Source organism: Crassostrea angulata, chromosome 1, assembly GCF_025612915.1.
Source record: "Crassostrea angulata isolate pt1a10 chromosome 1, ASM2561291v2, whole genome shotgun sequence".
Classification (NCBI taxonomy): Eukaryota; Metazoa; Mollusca; class Bivalvia; order Ostreida; family Ostreidae; genus Magallana; species Magallana angulata.
The window spans coordinates 52,839,009-52,860,003 of NC_069111.1; the positions used below are offsets into that span (position 1 = coordinate 52,839,009).

Sequence of the window (20,995 nt, forward strand, 5' to 3'; positions counted from 1 at the left end):
CTTCTCTACCTGCCCATCCCTAGTTTATCATTCAAACCCAGGGGCAGGCATTTTAACTGTCCAAATTCATTTGCACTTCGAATATTTAACCCACTAGACTGGTTCATGTGACACGAAAACTCTGCAGAGCCTTACACATATTATTTATTATCCTTGTTCTATTGACTCAGACAAAGGCAAACATATAATCTATCAAATCACCATACAAATAAGACAGATTTCTTAGAAATGTGTCGCCATGAATGTCTGTATGTAAGAAAAAGGTCTGTAATGAGGTTATCCTACCACAAATACCATCCCTGTCTGATCACCTAGTAACATTCACATTCTACCTTGACCTTAAGCTGGTGTCTTAATTAACTATATACAGGTGGGTTTTTTTCTTTGGAGTGTATGTGTGTGAGTGTGTGTGGGATTAGAAGATATATGGATTACATTTACTGAATCTGAGTGACACACTGGGTCAAACCTGACACTTGATTTACTAATAAATTCACTATGTACCGGTACAGTGTACTTAATTTACATTACATCATCTTCCAAAGTCAGCAAATCAGAAACCCTTGACTTACAATTGGGAAGATGAGATTACATGTACTACACAGAATATCAAAAATTTCTTTTTCTTTCTGTGAAATTCTCAGGATAAATGTGCAATATTGCAAAGAACCTTCTCAGCCTACCCTTCTTCTAGAAATAAATTGACAAATCTTCAACTTATTAATAAGACCTATATTCATACACTCAGAATGTATTAACTTCCTGGCTGTTGTAGTAATGTAACCCCACCTTTGAAAGCAGAAAAAGCAGTCACATTAACAGGTTATAAGGCCACCTTTGATATTTTGTTTGTTTATCCTTGACCTACCCCATGGTCTGAAAATCTCCTGCATGTCATCATCTTATTTTCTTTTTTAAACAATTTATCTAACTTCCTAATTACATTGATTTACAACTAGATTCTTCATGGGTTTTTTTAATTAAAAAAAAAATATTTAGTTATCCTACTTAGTACCTACTCACCCAAAGTTGGGAGAGGAAAACAAACAATATTTTAAAGGTGGCCTGAAACCAACAGATGTACTAAACATTATAACAGTCAATTTTCCTGAAAAACACAATAATTTAGGGCCAAAATTGAAAACTTTAAATATCTAGCCGAAGAGATTTGGTGAAAATGCTCTGCACAGGACTTGTTGATAACACATAGTAAACGTGTGTTTACTCCACTAGTGACCTGCATAAAAAATTGCTGTACCTGTACAAAAGCAGAGGCCGAAAGAGACAGAAGAACCAGGAATCGGAAACTCTTAGACGTAAATCTCCATATATGAATCCCACAGTAGGAGCAATACGCTGGTTCCTCCTCTCCCTGGGGGTCAGCTTTATCCCGACACTGCCCTACTCTAGAGGGGCACGGACCTCCTCTCCTATCAATGGCGGCCTCTTCCTTCATATCTGGTCCGTCTTTCGTGCATCCAGGTAGCTTGGTATACCTCTCTATATCTTCACCATTCCCTGAATATCGCTCACCTGAAGATATCTCACCTGCATTGCAGTTAGATGGGTGGGTTAAATCTGAGGTAGACTGATAGGATTTTTCTAGATTTCTGAACTCTCTCCCTTCCCCGGGGTCTAATTCCTCCGGCAGTATGTACATCTCTATACTGTCTACGTCCCCTGAAAGACAGCGGTTTAACTTATTCATAATGCTCCAGCAATATCCCAAATAATAAGGGATGAATTATTGATATGCCCCACAAAGGCGGGCTAAATGTTGTTCCTTTCTTGGCTGTAATATTGAAGCTGTGGTTTTTACATGGAGATGTCCATCGAATCTTGAATCTTAAATTAAAACAGGAAATCGGGATATCCTCTGTTTTGGTGGAGCAACCCTAAGTAACGATTAAAATTGCACTGCTGCTAAATTCACTGCATGTAGAGACATCCTGATTTAATACAAATGTTGCTAGTTTGTCATGACATGTACTGAAAGAAATCAGAACTGAAAAGCCGACCACTGTGTCATCCCACTTGTCCAGTCGATGCTAGACGTCTGTTCTTCTTTATCACATATGAAACAAATCTCAATATTAGGACATAATTTCATCAATATGCCCTCGTAATCTGAAAAATTTCCCCAATATCACATTCAGTTAACTATGAAGACTGCAGAAAACTCAATTCCCTTGTCTACTCTTATTGCCAGAAAGCAAACAACGGATATTCAGAGCTTTCAGTATACGGCAGGACAATAAAAAATATGATTCATAAATCTACTCCCTTCCCCACAATATTGTACAACCGTCGGCCACAGACTTATTTCCTTTTTGCATTGTTACACTTCTTCCTTGCTAAAATGAAAATACCAGTTAGTATGGTATTACATTGGTACAAGTCATCCGGCCGGCTATAGTTAGTTCTGAGCAATACACATCCTCTTCCATGAAATTAGAAATCACACTCCATGCAATGGAAGAATTACCTTGAAATACCACATGTCATATACATAATAGAGTCCAGAGACAGTGAGTTGGCCCAGTATATTAATCCCTCCCCCAAGATTTACTATATATGTGTAGTTTATGGTTCCTTAGCCTCTCCTGTGTTTCCTTTCTCTGTGAGTGTTTACAAGGGGCTTTTGTTGGGAATAAATGAAAATATGTAACACCCTCTACATTGACTAATATTTATTTAGAGAGTTAAAATGACCATTTAAAAATCAGTTGATTCTAATGCAACACCACAGAATACATTCCTGTCACTCAATGAACAGATATTAGCGTGCTGTGGAGGAGATGAGCCTAATTCACAGATATGTGATATATTTATTTATGTCTGAGGACATGCAAACTTTAAAAACTTTAACGCACACACGCACGCACGCACACACACACACACACACACACACACACATATATATAACACTATCTAACCAGGAGATTAAATTTAAAAAAACCAAAAACAGATTATGCCATTTTGAATGCTGATTAGCAAAATAATATTGGTATTCATTTCAGTGCTCGTCCAGGCAAAAAAAGTATATGCGTTCAATATTGATGTAGCGTATACAATATTTTACATATCAATGGTTTCACCAGGTGAGGAATGTCGTCAACACCTTATGAATTCAGAAATTTATCTGACCATTTCAAAATATTTCTCTTCTGGCTGTCAAATTTTAGAGGCAACTCCTTTTTTTGCAGCATGTTTTGTACTGTCATTCTTACAAATGTCTCTCAGTTTAGAGTAGTTTATTTGTTGATATACAAAATGTTTAATTCAGTGAAAACTACAAGCACCTGTCATACAAAAGGAAAACAAAAAACAAAAACATCTCAATGGTGATGACAGGTAAAACGTCCTGCTGACACTGACAAAAGGATTATACTAGACAATGTTTACTGGGTAAACAGATCAGTATGAAGCATATAAGGGTCACCTGCCAGTTTAAAAAGGCAAAAAAACATCCATTTTCAGCCATCAGTCACGGGAAATTAAATCCACTTCATGATGTAGTGTAAACAGAGCCAAATCAATGGGAGCCATGCTTCACTACTAACTGGATGAAAAAAATCAAACTCTTACATGAATAGAAAAAAACCTAAGCTATTGATAAAGCTGTAAATTATGTGAATGGTAAGGCACTAAGATTTGCTGATAACATGGCCTGTTTGTAGCCCTATTTATTGCTGGCTAAGTCCAATCCTGATTTATTGTACAGCTTTCCATTTAATCTCTGTTCTCAGAAGAATTTTTTTTATTCCTGTCTAAAATCTGTCCTCATTTCATAAATAACTGTGCCACATACAAAACTTTGCACATAGATAATTAATGTCTGGTCACCACAGTACACATGCGATTGTTTTATTCCATGTATGTGTCATATTCACAGCCAATGGTTTTCTCTGAAAACCTGACACACCTACAAGTTACCAGCAATACCCTTCTCCCCCCAACCCAATCAAACTCCAGAAACATCTCGAGACCATACAAACTGACCACTCTGTTACAGTGGACATAAATTTTCACTGGTTTTTGCATTAGCTCTTTAATCCCTAGGTGTAAATTCTAACGACTTGACACACCTGTAATTAACTTACCTGTATGGCTCCTGCCCAGCACAGAAACACTAGGACCCAGCGGGGGTGACGGAATCTCTGTATGGGGGAGGGGCGACAGCCCAGCCACCCACAGGCCTCCTCCTCTCTATCCTCTGTGTGTTCCATAGACTCGACTGGACTCAAGTAGAGCTTCTCATCAGGTGTGTTTACATTGGAGGCAGCTCGCATGAACGAATACTCGGTCGAGGAGCCACCGTTCAAGTGTGTCGGTGGTTTGGTGTTCGTCATCTACAATCGACACAAACAGGATATTTTCAGATTTATTGCATTGTAATCTCTCATATACATGTTAGTTTACTTTCTTTAACTAGAAAGAAGGTTGAGATTTTTTAACTTATTAATGACTTCATCAAGATCTTGAAACTAATTATTGAAGAAAAAAAATTAAAAGTTGGGTTAGTCAAGAAAATAACAGCCCAGCATTGACAGATTACGTGAGTTTGTATTAAGGATTTCCCCGGCTGATCTATCCAAGTAAGCAGGATGTCTCTGGTACATGATAAGAGACTCCTCAACAGTAAATCTATCATACACATTGTCAACACACTGTAAACTGACACATCTCTTGAATTTTTGGGTTCTGTACATGTAGTAAATAGAGGCAATTGTAAGATAGGTAGTATTCTGCAGTTTTTCTGTCACCAACACAATTTAATATTATAATTTATAATGATTATAATATATCATTACACACTATTTTAAAGTTGATTCTCGTTGGACCTAGAGCTATCAGGTAATAGAACAGTATTAAAGGTGAGGCCCCAATACATTTGAAAGGCTGTCCATACATGAAATTCTATAATATTCAAAATGTAATCTTGTTAAAAATGTTCAAATTGTTATCATACTATGAAATAAATTTTTTTTTCTTCAAAAAAAATAATTAAAAACCAACTGCAGGTTTCAACTAATGGCTTGCAGATCAATAGCAGAAGCTTTATCTTATTGCACTAAATCATTAGAAAATGCATTACAACATTCGACAGAAAAAAATATTACTTGTTTATTTTAAAAGAATTCAAAGTAATTGTCACAATACGTGGGTATCCCAAAGTTCCTTCAAAACCAACCAGTGTCTTCACTGTGTGAGTTCCTTGTGTCTGAAGTGTTATTACAAGAAGTACTTGACCAAAATGTACCAAGAATTCGTGTCATTATTATTAAAATTAGCCTGAATCTGTTGGAGTTGTTAATCAACTTTCCTCTATAATGACTACAGAAAGAGTTATCTGCCCTTCATAGAGACAATTAGGAAACTTTCTTCAATCATCAATTTTAAATGAAGTTTAAGAAAAAAGACTTAGTTTTTTTTGTGAGAATTATAGTTCCTAGTCTAAATCAGTTTTTTCAATGTGTCTGGTGAGCTACTGCCAAAATTTCCAATTAACATCTCTCTAATGTGCATACATGCATCTGTGAGCAAAATTACTGTAAACGTATGACATGTGGTTATGTATTCTATTTACCGTTTCTTGCGGAATGTGGCTTCCACCAAATCAATTACATCACCAAATTTGTAAAATATATGCAAATAAATTCTTAAATGTGCTAAATCAAATCCATGCACGCAATCCTATTGCAAAATCAATTTCAGACATATAATGTCCATATTACATGTAAATATGATACGTCTTACAATATTATGTTACTTTTTGTTATTTTGTATTGATTAATATACTATTCCATTGACTGATGTACATCATAATACTTGCTGGTGGTGTTTGTATTCTTTCTGTCTCATAGGAACTAGACAACATTGAAATGGTGACCATCTCAAAGGGCCCTGCTTAAATAATGGACAATAGGATGAAAAGCATTTCAGAGAATTCTGCTTTGACATTGACCTATAACTTAGAAAAGCTTTAAATTCCACCTCATTACCCCTTACATACATATATTTCTTTTTCAACCTTTCAATCTAAAAGCGATTATCTATTATAATTATAGAAATATCTGCTATGACCTTCACATTGACATGGTTCCAATCATAAAGTCAATGCATACCATTAACCTAAAGCTCTGTAAATGTGAAGTAGGAGCCAAACAGAGCCAAGTGGAGAATATATATATATGCTCTGAAAACAGAATTTTGCATGATCCAGTATTACATTGACAGTTGACCTACAAACATCATTCAAGGTCACTGCAACCCTTTGATCCTAGGCACTCTCTGAGAGAACTATGAGCCAGATTGGACCAAAGAGAGAAAAGATTTGAACCGGTCAAGAATTTTTTTTATATAAATCTGCTATAACCTTCATATGTGACCTTGAAACTTAGTTCAAGGTCACTGCACATCTCTCACTCAGAAGCTCTGTTTAGTATGAGCCAAATAAGGTTGAGTGGTGAGTTTATATACTCTGAAAAAAGAGTTTTTGTGTGATCAAATATGACGTTGACCCTTGATCTAAAAACTTTCTTCAAAGTCACTGCCCGCCCTTTGACCTAAGCATTCTGTGAGTGAGGTTTGAGCTAGATTAGAGCTAGGGGAGAAAGGATATGCTCAAGACACAGATTTTTCATATAATTCTGCTAAGACCTTCAGCTTTGACCTAGAAACATGGTTCAAGTTCACTGCACATCCTTTACCAAAATCCATTCTGTGGTTGAAGTATGAGCCAGATTGGGCCAAGGAAAGAGAAGATAGGATCTGGACAGACAGATCTTGGATGAACAGATGGATGGATGGATGGACAGACAGACTAATCACTATAGGATGCCAGCAGAGGGGGGCCCCAACTAGTGGTGCTGGCAGTGAATGCAGTCTGTGTTTGTACTGGTCATGTTTTGTAACTTGGAGCTGATGATGGTGCTGGTGTTGTCTGTCCTCACAAAAAATGAAGATTTTTTGTACGTGCAGTAGCTTGGTGCTGCCAGGACAGATTTTAGTGTAGGAATCAAAGTCTTTACAAGACATTGAGATTTGTTGTGCAGAAGTTTGATGCTCAGGTGAGCACTTCTGGTGTTGGTACTGTCTGGTTTCACAAGTTTTTGTTGAAGCCTGGTGCTACTGCACCCTGTGTTCTCTTCATGTTTCACAAGACATGTACCATAGTTTTGTTGTAGCTTGCAGGCAATAAGTGTTGGTATCAGTGTCTGTCTTCACAAGACATGGAGATTTGTTATAGCTTAATGCTGGTGAAAGCAGTCTGTGTTTTGTACTCTCCATGTTTTAGAAGATGTGTAGATGTTTGCAGCTTACAAGATGCTGGTGAAAGCTTTCAGTGTTGGTATCAATGTCTGTCTTCACAAGACATGGAGATTTGTTGTAGCATGGTGCTGAGGATGGATTCTCCACACCCCTCTAACACAATATGTGTGGATCCAACAGCGAAGGAATGCTGTAATGATTTCTAACTATTTACAAAATCATTCCTCATGTAGTGAGGATTGTTTTAAATCTTAGCTCATTGAATGGATAAATCTTGTAATAATTTTTGCACATAAGAAATGAATTTCATTTCTAACTATGTTTCATGATAGAAGATAACTAAGGGCAGTTTAGGCTTATTTGAAAGCGTAAACTGTCCCAAGTTATATCATACTTATATAACTTTGGTAGAAATGAAATTCATTCTTATAATTCAATTTTCTACAACTGAATTTAAAAATTATGGTGCAAATATTTTAAAAACTTACACTGTACAAAATTAAAAATCAAACATCAAGCATATTATGAATAAACTTGCACATGCGTCATACATTGTGATGTAGGCAAGCTATATATATATTTGTTAGAGGAAATGTTTTAAGATTCACTTTAAGAGTATGATTGTGTAGAACATTATTATAAAAGGACCAACAGCATCATTACTTAAGTGCACATATTAGTTTGAACCAATGTTAACAAGAAGATGCCGAGTCAGCATTTACTAGGACCATCTCCCTGGTGGCACGACCAGAAAAACTGCCCAATGAATCAATCTTTGCTGGAGTCTATTCAATTATTGCTGAGTGGAAAACCATGAGCGGAAGAGCCAAAATAATCACAGGATCCAGTCAAATAATTTGAGAGTTTTAAGGGTTAATTAAATCTACATGTTGAATATTAATTGATCATTTAAACTAGATTAAGTATAAACATGAAAAAGAGCAACCACAAACAATGAATACAACATGGTAGGTTCTTCTTTTCATTGCCCGACTACCAAGTCATATATATCATTGAATTGATTTCTAACAGTCTCTAAATGATGCGCATTTACACTTCAGTGGATATTAGATTTCATTCTTCTGATAATAAAATGATGTTGCATGAACCTAAGCAAAGCCTGGTCTAATCCTCGATTACTCTTCTGTGATTAATAACCTCTGCTTTTTTGTCACTGTAAAAAAGCAAGGGTTAAGTCAGAGGGGTATTGGATTAAGCCTGGTCAATTAACCTCTCTAACAGTTACATTGGTGGGCCTTTGATTGCAGATCCTTCCTTCATTTTCAGAATACATACAAATTAAAACAGTTCAATTAACACATGTATACTTAATAAGTATTACAGTAAAACTCGTTTAGTAAAAACGTGGTTCTAACGAATTCTCGGATTTAACAAAGTTTTTAAGCCCCCGGTAAAATTCTTAACAAATCTTTGCAAATTTTACAGTTATAACAAATTTAAATCAGATATTAACTCTTTTATAATGAATTTCCTTACAGTTTAAAAAGTTTTAATACCATTTAACATAAGTTTAAATGAATTTATTTTCATATGAATTTTTAATGCACAATCCGATTATTATTAAAAGTATCAAAGCAATGTATTTTTGTTTTAAGCCGCAATAAGCAAAAATTATAGTCTGGTGAAAGAAAATACGTATATAGATAATTTGCTATGGTAATTATTAGTAATTCATCATACTGATATAACGCATTATGTATATAATGAATTATATCCATTGGTCCCTAGGACTTCGCAATAACCAAGTTTCACTGTACTTAAAAACACAAGAAGAAGATACCAATTTCATTGTCAGTGCAAGAACTGGAAAGTAATAATATGCATAAACCGGTACTTGCACTTGATACTGCAACCAATGGTTTCAGACATTCATGCCTGCAGTTCACTATATTACCTATGGATTTAGACATTTATGCCTGCAGTTCACTATACATGTATTACCAATGGTTTTATACATTCATACCTTCTCAGCCCTTTACTTTGGATCCTTATTTCACAGTGGGAACAACCTCACAAAGTCACTACCAGTGATCCAGGCACCAGAATTTATCAGAAACCACCGTCCTCCACAGTGAATCAACGACTCAAAATGAACAGAAATCCACCAAAATCAGACTTCTCTGTTACAGATGCTTATAGAAGTCAACTCCTTAATGACAGCTTCAATAATATTTCTGTGCCTTGTAATTAGCCCCTAATCTACCACTCAAAACAACAGGTACACATGCCACTGCTTCAATCTTTCTCTCTCTCCCTCCGACCCCCAAACTCCAGCCTGTGTTTCTACCCCCTAGTTGAGCTAAATATTTTGTTAAACTTGCTTCTTGGTGTATGATGGCATCAGTAATTACCTTAAAGTTTGGAGTCACTTAATCCTTTGAATTTCCTCCTATCTAATGCACCATTCTTTGATCATCATCTGAAAAGATACAGAGCACAACAAAGATAAAATAATTTGTTTGAATTAACTGGGACAGCTTTATCTTTAAGAGGTATAGAATCGCCAACACAGATACAGAAAACTCTGATCTTCACTGATAACTCCAAAATTAAAGTTGGGGTTATTTTGAGGCAATGTTTCCTTTCTCTTGATTGTATTGACTCTGTGGGTCTCTCTAAGCCCCCCCCCCCCCCTTCCCCATCACGTTTGAATTGTAAGTTTATGACTCTAACCCTAGCATCAGAAAAGAGCATAGAAATCCCATGTCTGTGTGAAAGTTTGTCTGCGACAGTTATCATTTATCTCTGATTTATACAAGAAGATGGAAGCTGGCCAGGGACTAAATAACTTGTTTACAAGTGCCCAGCAATCAGGAATGCCAATCCTGATTTATAGGAATGTGGTCCATGTTAGTTGGGGAATTTTCCCAGCTATCAAACTTCTTAGACCAGATTTGACCCTTTCACCAATTCCAATGACTTTCATAATTAGCTAGGTCTCATGTTTCTGCAAGTCAATCATTTGATTATGATTCAGAAAAAGAAATGTCCCATTAACAAGCATGGGAATTTGATCTGATTATATAAAGTACATGTATGAATCCATAATTATATATACACATGTAATAGTACAATGAACATAATTTTCCAGTGTTCTTGACATAAATTTGACAGAGTTGTCTTCCCTATCTAGAAAAAAATGCAAAAGATTATCCATAAATTGTCAAAATCTGCAATCATACTTTAATGTTCAACTGTCATGATTCTAAGCTATTCATCACAGAATACACGTACAAGAAAAATCTACCAACTTAATACACACAAGCAAATTAAAAAACTGAAGAAAACTCACCACGGGCATTTTACAATGTAACATTATTTAATCCAGATGAGAAAAATTCTAAGAAAACTAAAATTCTCTATTTTGTGTGAAGACTAATATGAGAAGTTCTGAACTTAACATGTCAAATAAAACTATAATCTTGATTCCACTATTATCACATCTTCAGAAGATCAGCTGAGTGTCTCTGGTAAACATTATCAAAAAGTATAACAGAGAGCAATAAAATTAAACACACTAAGGAATTGAGCAAGTCTAGCCTGAGCGAATTATAAACGATGATATACTTCAATGATATTTAGGCAATCAGCAAATTTTTGTGCCATCAATTTCATTCACTGTCATCAGATAAGATTTGATATGCTGATAATATGCAAAAATTCAAAGTTTCAGATCAAAGTATTTATATATGTAATCAATATTTCAAATTCGATTCAATACAGCCAGTAACAACAACACCATTTCTATCTTTAAAAAATTACGTGATCTAAGATACATGTAATTTCTCAATCTCAAAATGTGAGATATTTCAACAAATCTCTAAAAACAAGAAATGGTTGCTTTCCACATCTTGCCTCTTAACCCAAAAACCCAGTTATACCAAGATATATGCAGACATGTAAAAACCCCAAGACAATAAGACTAAAATTATTCACTTTAAAATTGTCAAGACATTATAGTATACTGGTTAAATTAGTCTTTATTTAGTGAAAAAATTATTTGATTTCCATCTTGTCTTTTTCAGCTAGCATATAAGGCAATGCTATGAACTCTATATTTATCAAGATACAGTAACTAAAATGATAATAAAAGCTGATATAGACTGATAAATGCTAAATGCTGTCAACAAGAATATCAGGTATTATACATACCATCATGTTATAATCCTCATATGAGGAAAATAAAGTATGAATGAATGAATGAATGACAAAACCAATCCCCATTTCCTTACCTGTAATGATTAAAATCCAACACAAATAAATTAATCTCAGCTCATTTGCTTACGTGTAAAAAACCCAAGTAAATGCTTATTTGTTTATCTATCACTGATTTAACTAAAACAATCAGGCGAGGAAAAGATCAGTAAAGCATTAAGTACACACGACTGAATTTCAATGACGTGCTGTATTAATAAAAAATTCCTCTGCCATGTTTTATGGAGAGCTCTTTAAGTGCTGATTAGATTAATGTAATTAAAAATTCCACTTTTATTCATATTTAAAGACCCCGGAAGAAATTCTTATGATAATTGATGCAAGATGGAGAAATAACAAGGGAGATATTAAAAGATCACATGAAAGATAGCAGAAGTTAAAACTATGTGTAAAAACTGCAGAGTAAAAAGCCAGAGCATGAATGCACAAGATGTTTGTCAGGTCTTGTGGGAGCAAAGCATTCATTGCATAATATACAGTCTGTCTTGATTGAGCAATTAGTTCCTCATCTGGGGCTAAATCTGTAACACCCTTAGCTCGCAAACAAAATTCTCTTCATCTTGAAATTAGAGCACATAATTAGACTGCAAAAGGCTCTTACAAATCAACTGAAAACAAATTGCTTTTATTGAATAATACCTGCCGTACAATGTATGTATCTGACAGGTATTTCACATGTCCATCTGTAAAGTATAGCACACATACATTCTGGCAACTATTTAGGGTATCACAAAACACTAGAATGAGATGTGATATCATTAAATGTCTTCAATTTGATTTATAAGCACCTTGCAATCCTGATAAAATTCCATTTAGTGATCATCCTAAAAATTCTACAACATCCATCCCATATTGACATATTTTGATACATACATGTACATTCTCCTGCATTTTGTAATAAACCCCATTCCAGTCACTAAGAATATTAAAACAGTACAGCACAGCTAGCACACTTTGGACAATGGATTTCAAGATTTTGCAGAATTCACCGGATTTAAAGACACACATGGACAATAAACTACTACACTTCAGTTTTACCTGAGAGTCACTGTGACCTGAAGAGGACACACCTTGATACAGAATGCTAGGTCTCACCTGAGAGGTGCCAAGCTGTACCTAAGCCCTGTAGATTACAAGCCTTTATGGCCTTATAATCATCAACTTCCTCTTGTCCATACAAAGTCCATTGGAATTAATCCTGATGTTTAGTTATATGTGGACCCCTGCCTCCAGCACACAGAGATGTGACACATCAAGATTCCATGTACCCCCCCAGGCTTCACACCTGAGACAGGTACAAATTGCATCTGATAAAATCCTTCATTACAACTCTATTAGAATTATAGACTCCAAGATCAAACTCTATCCTTAGGATGGATTCGTGATCTTTCCCGATCTTACATGTAGTGTAAGAAACCTGTTCTTAGACTATATAATTCCACACCACTTGATAGAGACGAATGAAACAACAATGAAATTGTTTCCCTAGAGTTCTTACCTGGGAAAGGTTTGTAAAATGCACCTGAGGAATTTCCCAATACACACACAACAGATAACTCTGGTCCTGGTTCTTTGACATTCACAAAACACTGAAGTCTCTGGGAGGGTCACAAACCAGGCTCAATATAAACAGTACCTTATACAATGCCTAGTTACTTCTTCAATTCGCCAATTGTTTCATTGTAGACTTTTTCCCGGTATGAATGGTACGACCAGTGACTAGAATCATGTGCTATTGACACTCTAACATAAATGTTTATCAATAGAAATACAGGTGTTATAACAATCACTGATAAAATAGCAATGAACCTGTAACATTGTTCACATGGTGAAGCCACTTAATGATAAAATGTCAAGCAAACACAACATATGGAACAAAATTCTTTGATATTTGATCATAACATTGTGAACATGTTCTATCAGTATCTACTAAGGGAAGCTAAAGAATTTCCTGACAAATGACAGGCAGCTCTAACTATACAGCTATAAGCTGTATGTGTTCTGTAGAATGATGGAGAGCTCATTATATATTGAGTGACACCTAACAATTCTACTGTCTACTTGAGTGTACTTCTGACATAACATGCCTGAAATGCACTGCATAGCCTGAACATACAAAATCAGGGACCTGGCAAACCTTGTAAAAATTATAATAGGCATTGTAATTTTTGGAAAGAGTGATGCACTAGCAGCTTACATACAATTTGTATTAGGTATTAGATACAGGTATAAAAGCACCTTTTCTGAAAGAGTGAGTGTCTATACCGGTATATATTTTGTGATATCATCAAGCCAACCCAGTTATTTAGATTTGCATAAAAGTCATCCCCTAGAGTCCACAGTTCCACTCATGAACTGCACAAGTCAACCTTAACAAAATTAGTATCGAATATTACACCTGTTCATTTCATTCTTTGAACAGGTGAACACTTGATACTCTCACATCTGATCCAGCCAAGCCAGTTCATTATCTGCAGCAATAGATATGCAAGTTAATTACAAGAAACAATTAGCTATAGTCTTAGAGAAAATTATTAGCCCTACCTTAAGTCAGCCTAGTTCAAATTTCAAACTCAGCTTAAAGCGTCTGCTGGTTACCCTCAATTATCTATTGTTTTAACAACAATATCAATGTGGGCAGCACTTTCAGATGAAATCTGCGATAACATTCTAAAGGAGGTAAAAACTCCACAATGAAGAAAACAGAAAATATAATCATCCCCCATGCTGGTTATTTAAATTTTTGTCAATCATTGCCATGCTATGAAACCTGTTTAGGAGACAGGTAAATAGGCGTCGTGAATGAACTGACCTTTTCCCTATGTAATCATAGCTGAAATTTCAGTCTAGGGTAGGATTAACTGCTTATAATCATAATCCTGTAAAAGAAATCAAACTATCAAACACTGGCATATGATAACTTACTCTAATTTTCATTGATGGAATTATCATAAATAGATCTTATTCAAATTTGTGTTTACAAGGAGTGGAAAAAATCCAACAACTTTTAAAACTACTAATTTTTTTCTTGGGATATTGTAATTTATGCCATTTCTAGGCCCATGATGTGTTAACATGAAGAGAAATAGGACACCTTTTATGACTTCTATCTCAGCTGTGAATCCTTTAGTCTTTGTTGAAAAAGAGTCTTCCTTTGATCGTGGCCTTTGTACTTACAGAGATTTTGACAGTCCCTCGAGCAAGCACCCCCGTCACACTGTAAGAGTTGAGAAGATTACATATTTAAGAAAACATGTTTCTTGAGGAGATTTTTTCTCATATGCACCTGGCAAGACATACCTCTGTATTTTTGTGGTTTTTGTGGTGATAATTCTTGCATTTTAAATTCAGTGAGAAATTATGCATGAATTTTGTCTCGTCTGGTTTTACTAAAGATAACAAAAAACCAAAAACCAAGGCAACACTTTTTACCGTTGTTACAGCAAATGTTTTATTCCAACAGAAAAAACCTAATATAAAATTCTTCCCAAATTCTTCCAAATTATAATAGCCTAAAATTATTCATCTACAACTAAAATAGCCATACACTGGTAAGATATAGCCGATGTTTCATGATGATTAAATAGCTGGATTCTGACACCGCCATGTCAGCACGAGTAAATCCGAGAATTTAACAGCTCGACTGCACACTCTTAATCTCCATATATATTATTAAATACAGAGATAACCCAGAAATGGAATTGTCACAATTATTATTTCTTTGTGAGATTTTAATAAAGGGTATCTTTTTCAACCCTGAAATATTAACCCATTTTATTTTCTTCTTGTTAGCATCTTCATTTCAATGAAGGTTTGAAATGCCCTCCATTTTAAACTGCTTTATAGTGAAGGACATATGCATTAAATGAAAAAATAGTTACACCTGTATATACCAGAAGCACAAAACCTTTCCCCCATGTACATTTGATAGTAAAATATTTCAAGGGTGGAGTTTTGAAACTCAAATGCAATTCCTTCCCAAATATTAAGTCAATGTCTACAAATATTGACGCACCCACCCAACTTGGTTGTACATTCTATCAGACCTCAAAACCAGTTAGGAAAATGCAAATTTGTACAGTGAAAGAGTTTTAATATAACGGTCAATGAATGAAAGCTTTTCAATGAAGTGGCAAATAAAATAGTAGCAAATCAAATGTCTGACATTTCTTTGGAGAACTGAAACTGAATTAAATTACAGATTAATGGACCTAAAGGACTATACTGTCTGCATGGAAGGCCTTGGTGCTAATGGGCGGTGAAGCACTCGACTTTTCAAATACACACAAAATATAAAAAACAACCAAAGAAAAGCCCAAAACATCATGATTTGTACCGCAAAATGATTTCCATCAATAAAACTGACGGAAAATATTCCTACCAATAAGTCAAAATCAATTCACAGTTTCATTTAGTCAACAGCATGTATCATATAAATAAGTTTTCATTTCTCATATATTATATATTTCTTCCAAGAATGCATTGATTGGCACCAGAGGAATTTGGTATCTGTTCAATTATCACCTTAGAGAAATACATAAGATATTCAATATAGCTGCAGCAAGTTATAATACAACAACTCATTAACTCTTTGTAACATGTCAATTAAATGCTTTTACACTTATCAATAAAAAAATACCTCTACTGTACATGCAGTCAAAAGACCACACAAAATACAGAACTCTACTTACATGCGATGTCTGCTCGTAATCTCCACTGAATGATGTGTAAAATACCTAATACCCCAGATCTGCAGACAGATTACTGGTACACATTCACCTGTGGACAGGTAACACATACCTGGGGGCTCAGGTGATAGAGACTGAGATACAGAACAAATCGTCTGTGTGGATTACAAACGAGGAATTACTGCTGTTGTTTGAAGCATCCACTGTCCATATAAATTATAAAACAAGATGTCTTGAAAACAGCTTTGACCTTCCTGGAATCTATAAATAGATTACTACAGTAACTTGATGACCATCAAGGTGACTGAATTTCTCATCAGTAAAAGCAATCCTCACAAAGCAAAATAAGGCATATTGTAATGGAAAGAGAATTACGTAACATGTACTGTTTTCATTATTCCTGTTTCCCTTTTTTAGCAAGTTTGATGATAATCTTGAAGGCTTGAAGATTTGTTTAAGCCTTCATTCTGAACACTCGATCTCTATAAGAATTGTGCACTCCCAAAGACAAAGCAAGTGTCTTGTTTCTCTGCAAGTGTAAATTGGTTCCTAGTAAAGAGAAACTTAAACAAGGGGCTCAGAGGCCACATCACTCACCTGATCAACACTAGCCTTAACTGATCAGAAGAGCTTTGGACAATCCTCAGAGTTACATCAAATACAAAATATCTAGACAACTTCCCTATTGCAATTTAAAAAATTAACCTCTCTCCCATTTGTAGTCCTACCCTAACCAACAGATCATGATTTTGAAAAAAAATTGAATCAACACTACCTTTGGATGCTTCAGTTTTTCTGGCCAAATGGTTTTTGAGAAGATTTTTGAAGATTTTTTACCATATATTCCTATGTCAAAATTTGACCTCTGTTGTATCCCCAACCTCCCCCAAGGAATCATGATTTGAGCAAACTTGAATCTACACCACCTGAGGATGCTTCCATATAACTTACAGCTTTTCTAGCAAAATGAATTTTGAGAAGAAGATTTTAAAATATTTTTCTCTCTAGTATATACTCTTAATATGTAAAAATTCCACCACCATCCCTCCCATTGTGGCTTCACCTTACTTTACTGTTCATGATTTAAAAAAATTGAAACTACACTACCTAAGGAGGCTTCTACACAACTTTCAGCTTCTCTGACTGAAAGATTTTTGAAAAAATACCATTAAATTTCAATAATTTTAAATTATCTTCCCTATTTAAAGGGGACATTTATTTGAATGCCTTTCCCCCAAGGATACTTTGTGCCAAGTTTGGTTGTGGAGAAAAAAATGAAAATGTGAAAAGTTTATGACAACAACAACACGGCAGACAAACTTTGATCAGAAAAGCTCACTTGAGCCTTCAGCTCAGGTGAGCTATCATTTTGAAAGATATTCACTCCATTCAAAACTTAAGCTTCTCATGTTCTGTTTTGTAATAGCCTGTGTGTGTGTGTGTGTGTGGGGGGGGGGGGGTGTCGGGGGAGGCATGAGCCAAAGTCACTTTATTAAACACTATTTGAAAACCCCTATCAATGGATCTTGGTAAAAATCAATCATATTAACATATTTATGATGAAACATTTTTAATAATTAATGCACAATTCTTGAATAATTTAGTTCCAAAAGTACTCCAATTACTAGTTCTTATTCAAGCCAGCACATTCTACCTATAACAATTTTTTGCAGAAATAGTAAAATAATTCTACAATGTAGGGAATTGTCATTATTGCTTTATCAATATGACTTCTTAAACTGAGACTAGAAGTACATATTTATAAAAATATGCAAATTCAAGTCTTTTTCCCATTAGGATGCACTATTAAGTCACACAAACACCATCTGACAAAAATTCTTATAAATCATTATATTTATTCTCATTCATTTATATTCTTTACTTATAACTCAAGAATATATTACATCTTTAACAGTAAGTGACTTTGCAAGGTTCATGTAGAGTGGTTTATGCAATTTGACACCCCATGACTTTCTTATGCAGACAGCCAAGACTTGAATTATGCAGACATGCAGGGACCTGACAGTAACAGTCCTGGGCCATTCCTATAGACCCCCCAGTCAATGATGGATGGTGCATACCCCAGTCTGACCCCTCATTCATCATCCTGTCACATAGCCGGCCACCAGCACTCAAATTAATGGAAAGAAAACAATGATATGTCGGGGTAGAACAGTCTTCGTTTAGCAAATTTATTTTTCTTAAAACTTGACTTGCACAGAATCCTCTGAATACAAAACAAACCCCAAGGAAACTAAATATGACCCCGTAAAAGACAAGAGCAGTATTGTCAGAATCTCTCCTTACACCGATAGCAAACATGTGAATTTGATCTGTTTATATTTACTGACAGGAAAAACAAATGAGAGGTTTACATTATGCATAGATGATACAGTACTAAATGCATAGGTCTGTTGTTTCAAAACATAACTTAGAGCAAACTTTAAATAATTAAAAAAGAATATTGACTTTAAATACTTTGGGATTTGAACACATGATCCCACCTTCAAAGTTATTAAAGCCATATAACCAGCAAAAGCATCTGAATTTATTGATCAGACAATTTCACTGTCAAGGACAAGTCTGCACTACTGTAGATTCCTTATTTTACTTTATTCCGCAATTCAATTGTTTTGCATCAAATCGCGAGAGGATAAAATCGAGAACGTCGAATCATTTTCATAATTCCAAACAGTTTACATCCGTCAAAAAAATAAAAGCGAGATTTTAAAATCTGCAAGATGTGCTTATTGCAATTTTACGTGGATAATTCCTTGTATTTAATTATGAATTTACAGTATTCTTACAAGGTACAGATTCACTATCATTTGTCAAGGACAAGTTTGTACAATATTAACAATACATGTAAATATATAATACTGTCACTTGTCAAATGTGGATATCCAAAAAAAGAAACAAATAACTGTCAGTTGACTAGTAAAATCTGAATAAATATAGAGACGTAATAAAATTGCCAATTAGTTGGCTAATAACACAGAAAGTATTGGTATTGACTAGATAGGATTGTCATCAGTTGTCCAATACCACGGACTTATCAAATATTGGTACAAACAATTAGTGGTCTAATAAAACTAGCTACTGGTAGTCTAGTCTTAGTACAGACAATCAGTAGTCTAATACAACTGGCTAGTTTAAGTACAGACAATCCGTAGTCTAATACCATTAGCTAGTCTAGTCTAAGAACAGATAATCAGTAGTCTAATACCACTGCCTAGACTACCGGTAGTCTGAATACAGACAATTAGTAATCTAATATACAACAGGCTAGTCAAGATAGGTGATAAGAAAAGATAAACATAGGTAATCATAGATTACTAAGCTCACCGAGACGGAGCATCACCCTTATGAGACATCACCTTCATAAGACCACCTTTATCAATTTATATGAAAATCATACTTTATGATCTTGGATATTCATGGATTCTGTTTTGACAAAATATCGAATATCATCTGATAAATTTTTTTATGATAATCATATGTTCATATGTTAATCAATACAATGACATAAAATTAAATATTGCATCATGTCATATTTCTAATATAATATATATCATATAATAAATAAAATACCGTAATAAACAATAATGAGATTTGATATTGTAACGTATGATATGACATTGTATTGTGTTATACCTTATTGTGTTTGATCACATAATACAATATCATAAAATATAATACAATATAGTATCATATTACAATATCATATTACATAATACATCATAACACTGAAACATGATATTATATTGTATAATATAGAATGATATTGTATTGAATGACACTGAAACATATTTGATACATTATATGATATTATATCATATAATACAATATAATTTGATTCCAACATTGTATCTTATCAAATGATACAATATTATGTGATATGGTAAAATATTATAAAATACATTATTATATTATACATATTGCATCATATGACACAATAAAATATATTACAATATCATTTAATACAATTTCATGTGATATGATAATATATCATATAAACCAATATCATATCATACAATATCGTATGATACAATATTATATAATATTACAATATCATATAATACAATTTCATGTGATATAATTCTATATTACTGAAACCAATATCATATTATACAATATTGTATGATACAATATTATAGAATATACAATATTGTATCATAGGATACAATATTATATTTTGCAATATCTTATGTAATTGTATCATGTGATAAAATAATAAATTAAAAATACAATATAATATTATACAATATTGTATCATAATATACAATACTATACATAACAATATCATGATACATAATCATATCATAAAATATCAAAAAAATTGATACAATATCATATCGTATCATATAACTTTTTTATAATATAACATATGATATCATATTGTATCATATCAAACAATATTGTTTCATATCATACAATACTTTATCATAGGAATCATGTTATATCATTTATCAACAAACACATCTATCTATCGAGCTGGTTTGAGTGAGGTAGGAGATTTCTTTAGCATCCTTGATAATGGAGATCAGGCTCTGCTTCTGAAGCAACCTCTGCATTTAATTTATAATAAAGTTAAATCAACTATGCAAGCTATCATCTATAAAACATGTGACCTGTTCCAAAAAACTAAACCTCATCCAGCATCCGAAACCTATGGCTCAGATTCAGCATTCAAGCTCATCAGGTGCATTTGTATCATAAGACGCATCATCCATGCAATTTTGGTGAAGTTTGGACCAGTAATAACTAAGATATCATCATCAGAGGGCACTAGCAAT

At 34.2% G+C, this 20,995-nt stretch overlaps 1 protein-coding gene across 10 annotated transcripts in view; it reads right to left on the reverse strand.

Moving 5' to 3' along the window:
• The window catches only part of LOC128187551 (solute carrier organic anion transporter family member 4A1-like), a 41,386-nt gene that overhangs the window by 16,326 nt on the left and 4,065 nt on the right, over positions 1 to 20,995 (reverse strand). For 3 of the 10 annotated variants that reach the window (XM_052857977.1, XM_052858016.1, XM_052858009.1), the window contains 2 exons: positions 9,648 to 9,715; positions 4,104 to 4,352 (listed from right to left, as the gene is read on the reverse strand). In XM_052857977.1, the coding sequence (XP_052713937.1) occupies positions 4,104 to 4,352 (249 nt within the window). In that variant the 5' untranslated portion in view covers positions 9,648 to 9,715. Of the gene's footprint in view, positions 1 to 4,103; positions 4,353 to 9,259; positions 9,605 to 9,647; positions 9,716 to 11,528; positions 12,591 to 13,009; positions 13,531 to 14,055; positions 14,576 to 14,605; positions 14,729 to 16,202; positions 16,838 to 20,995 lie in introns of those variants that run through there. The other 7 variants (XM_052857971.1, XM_052857983.1, XM_052858004.1 and 4 more) reach the window with 7 other exon arrangements.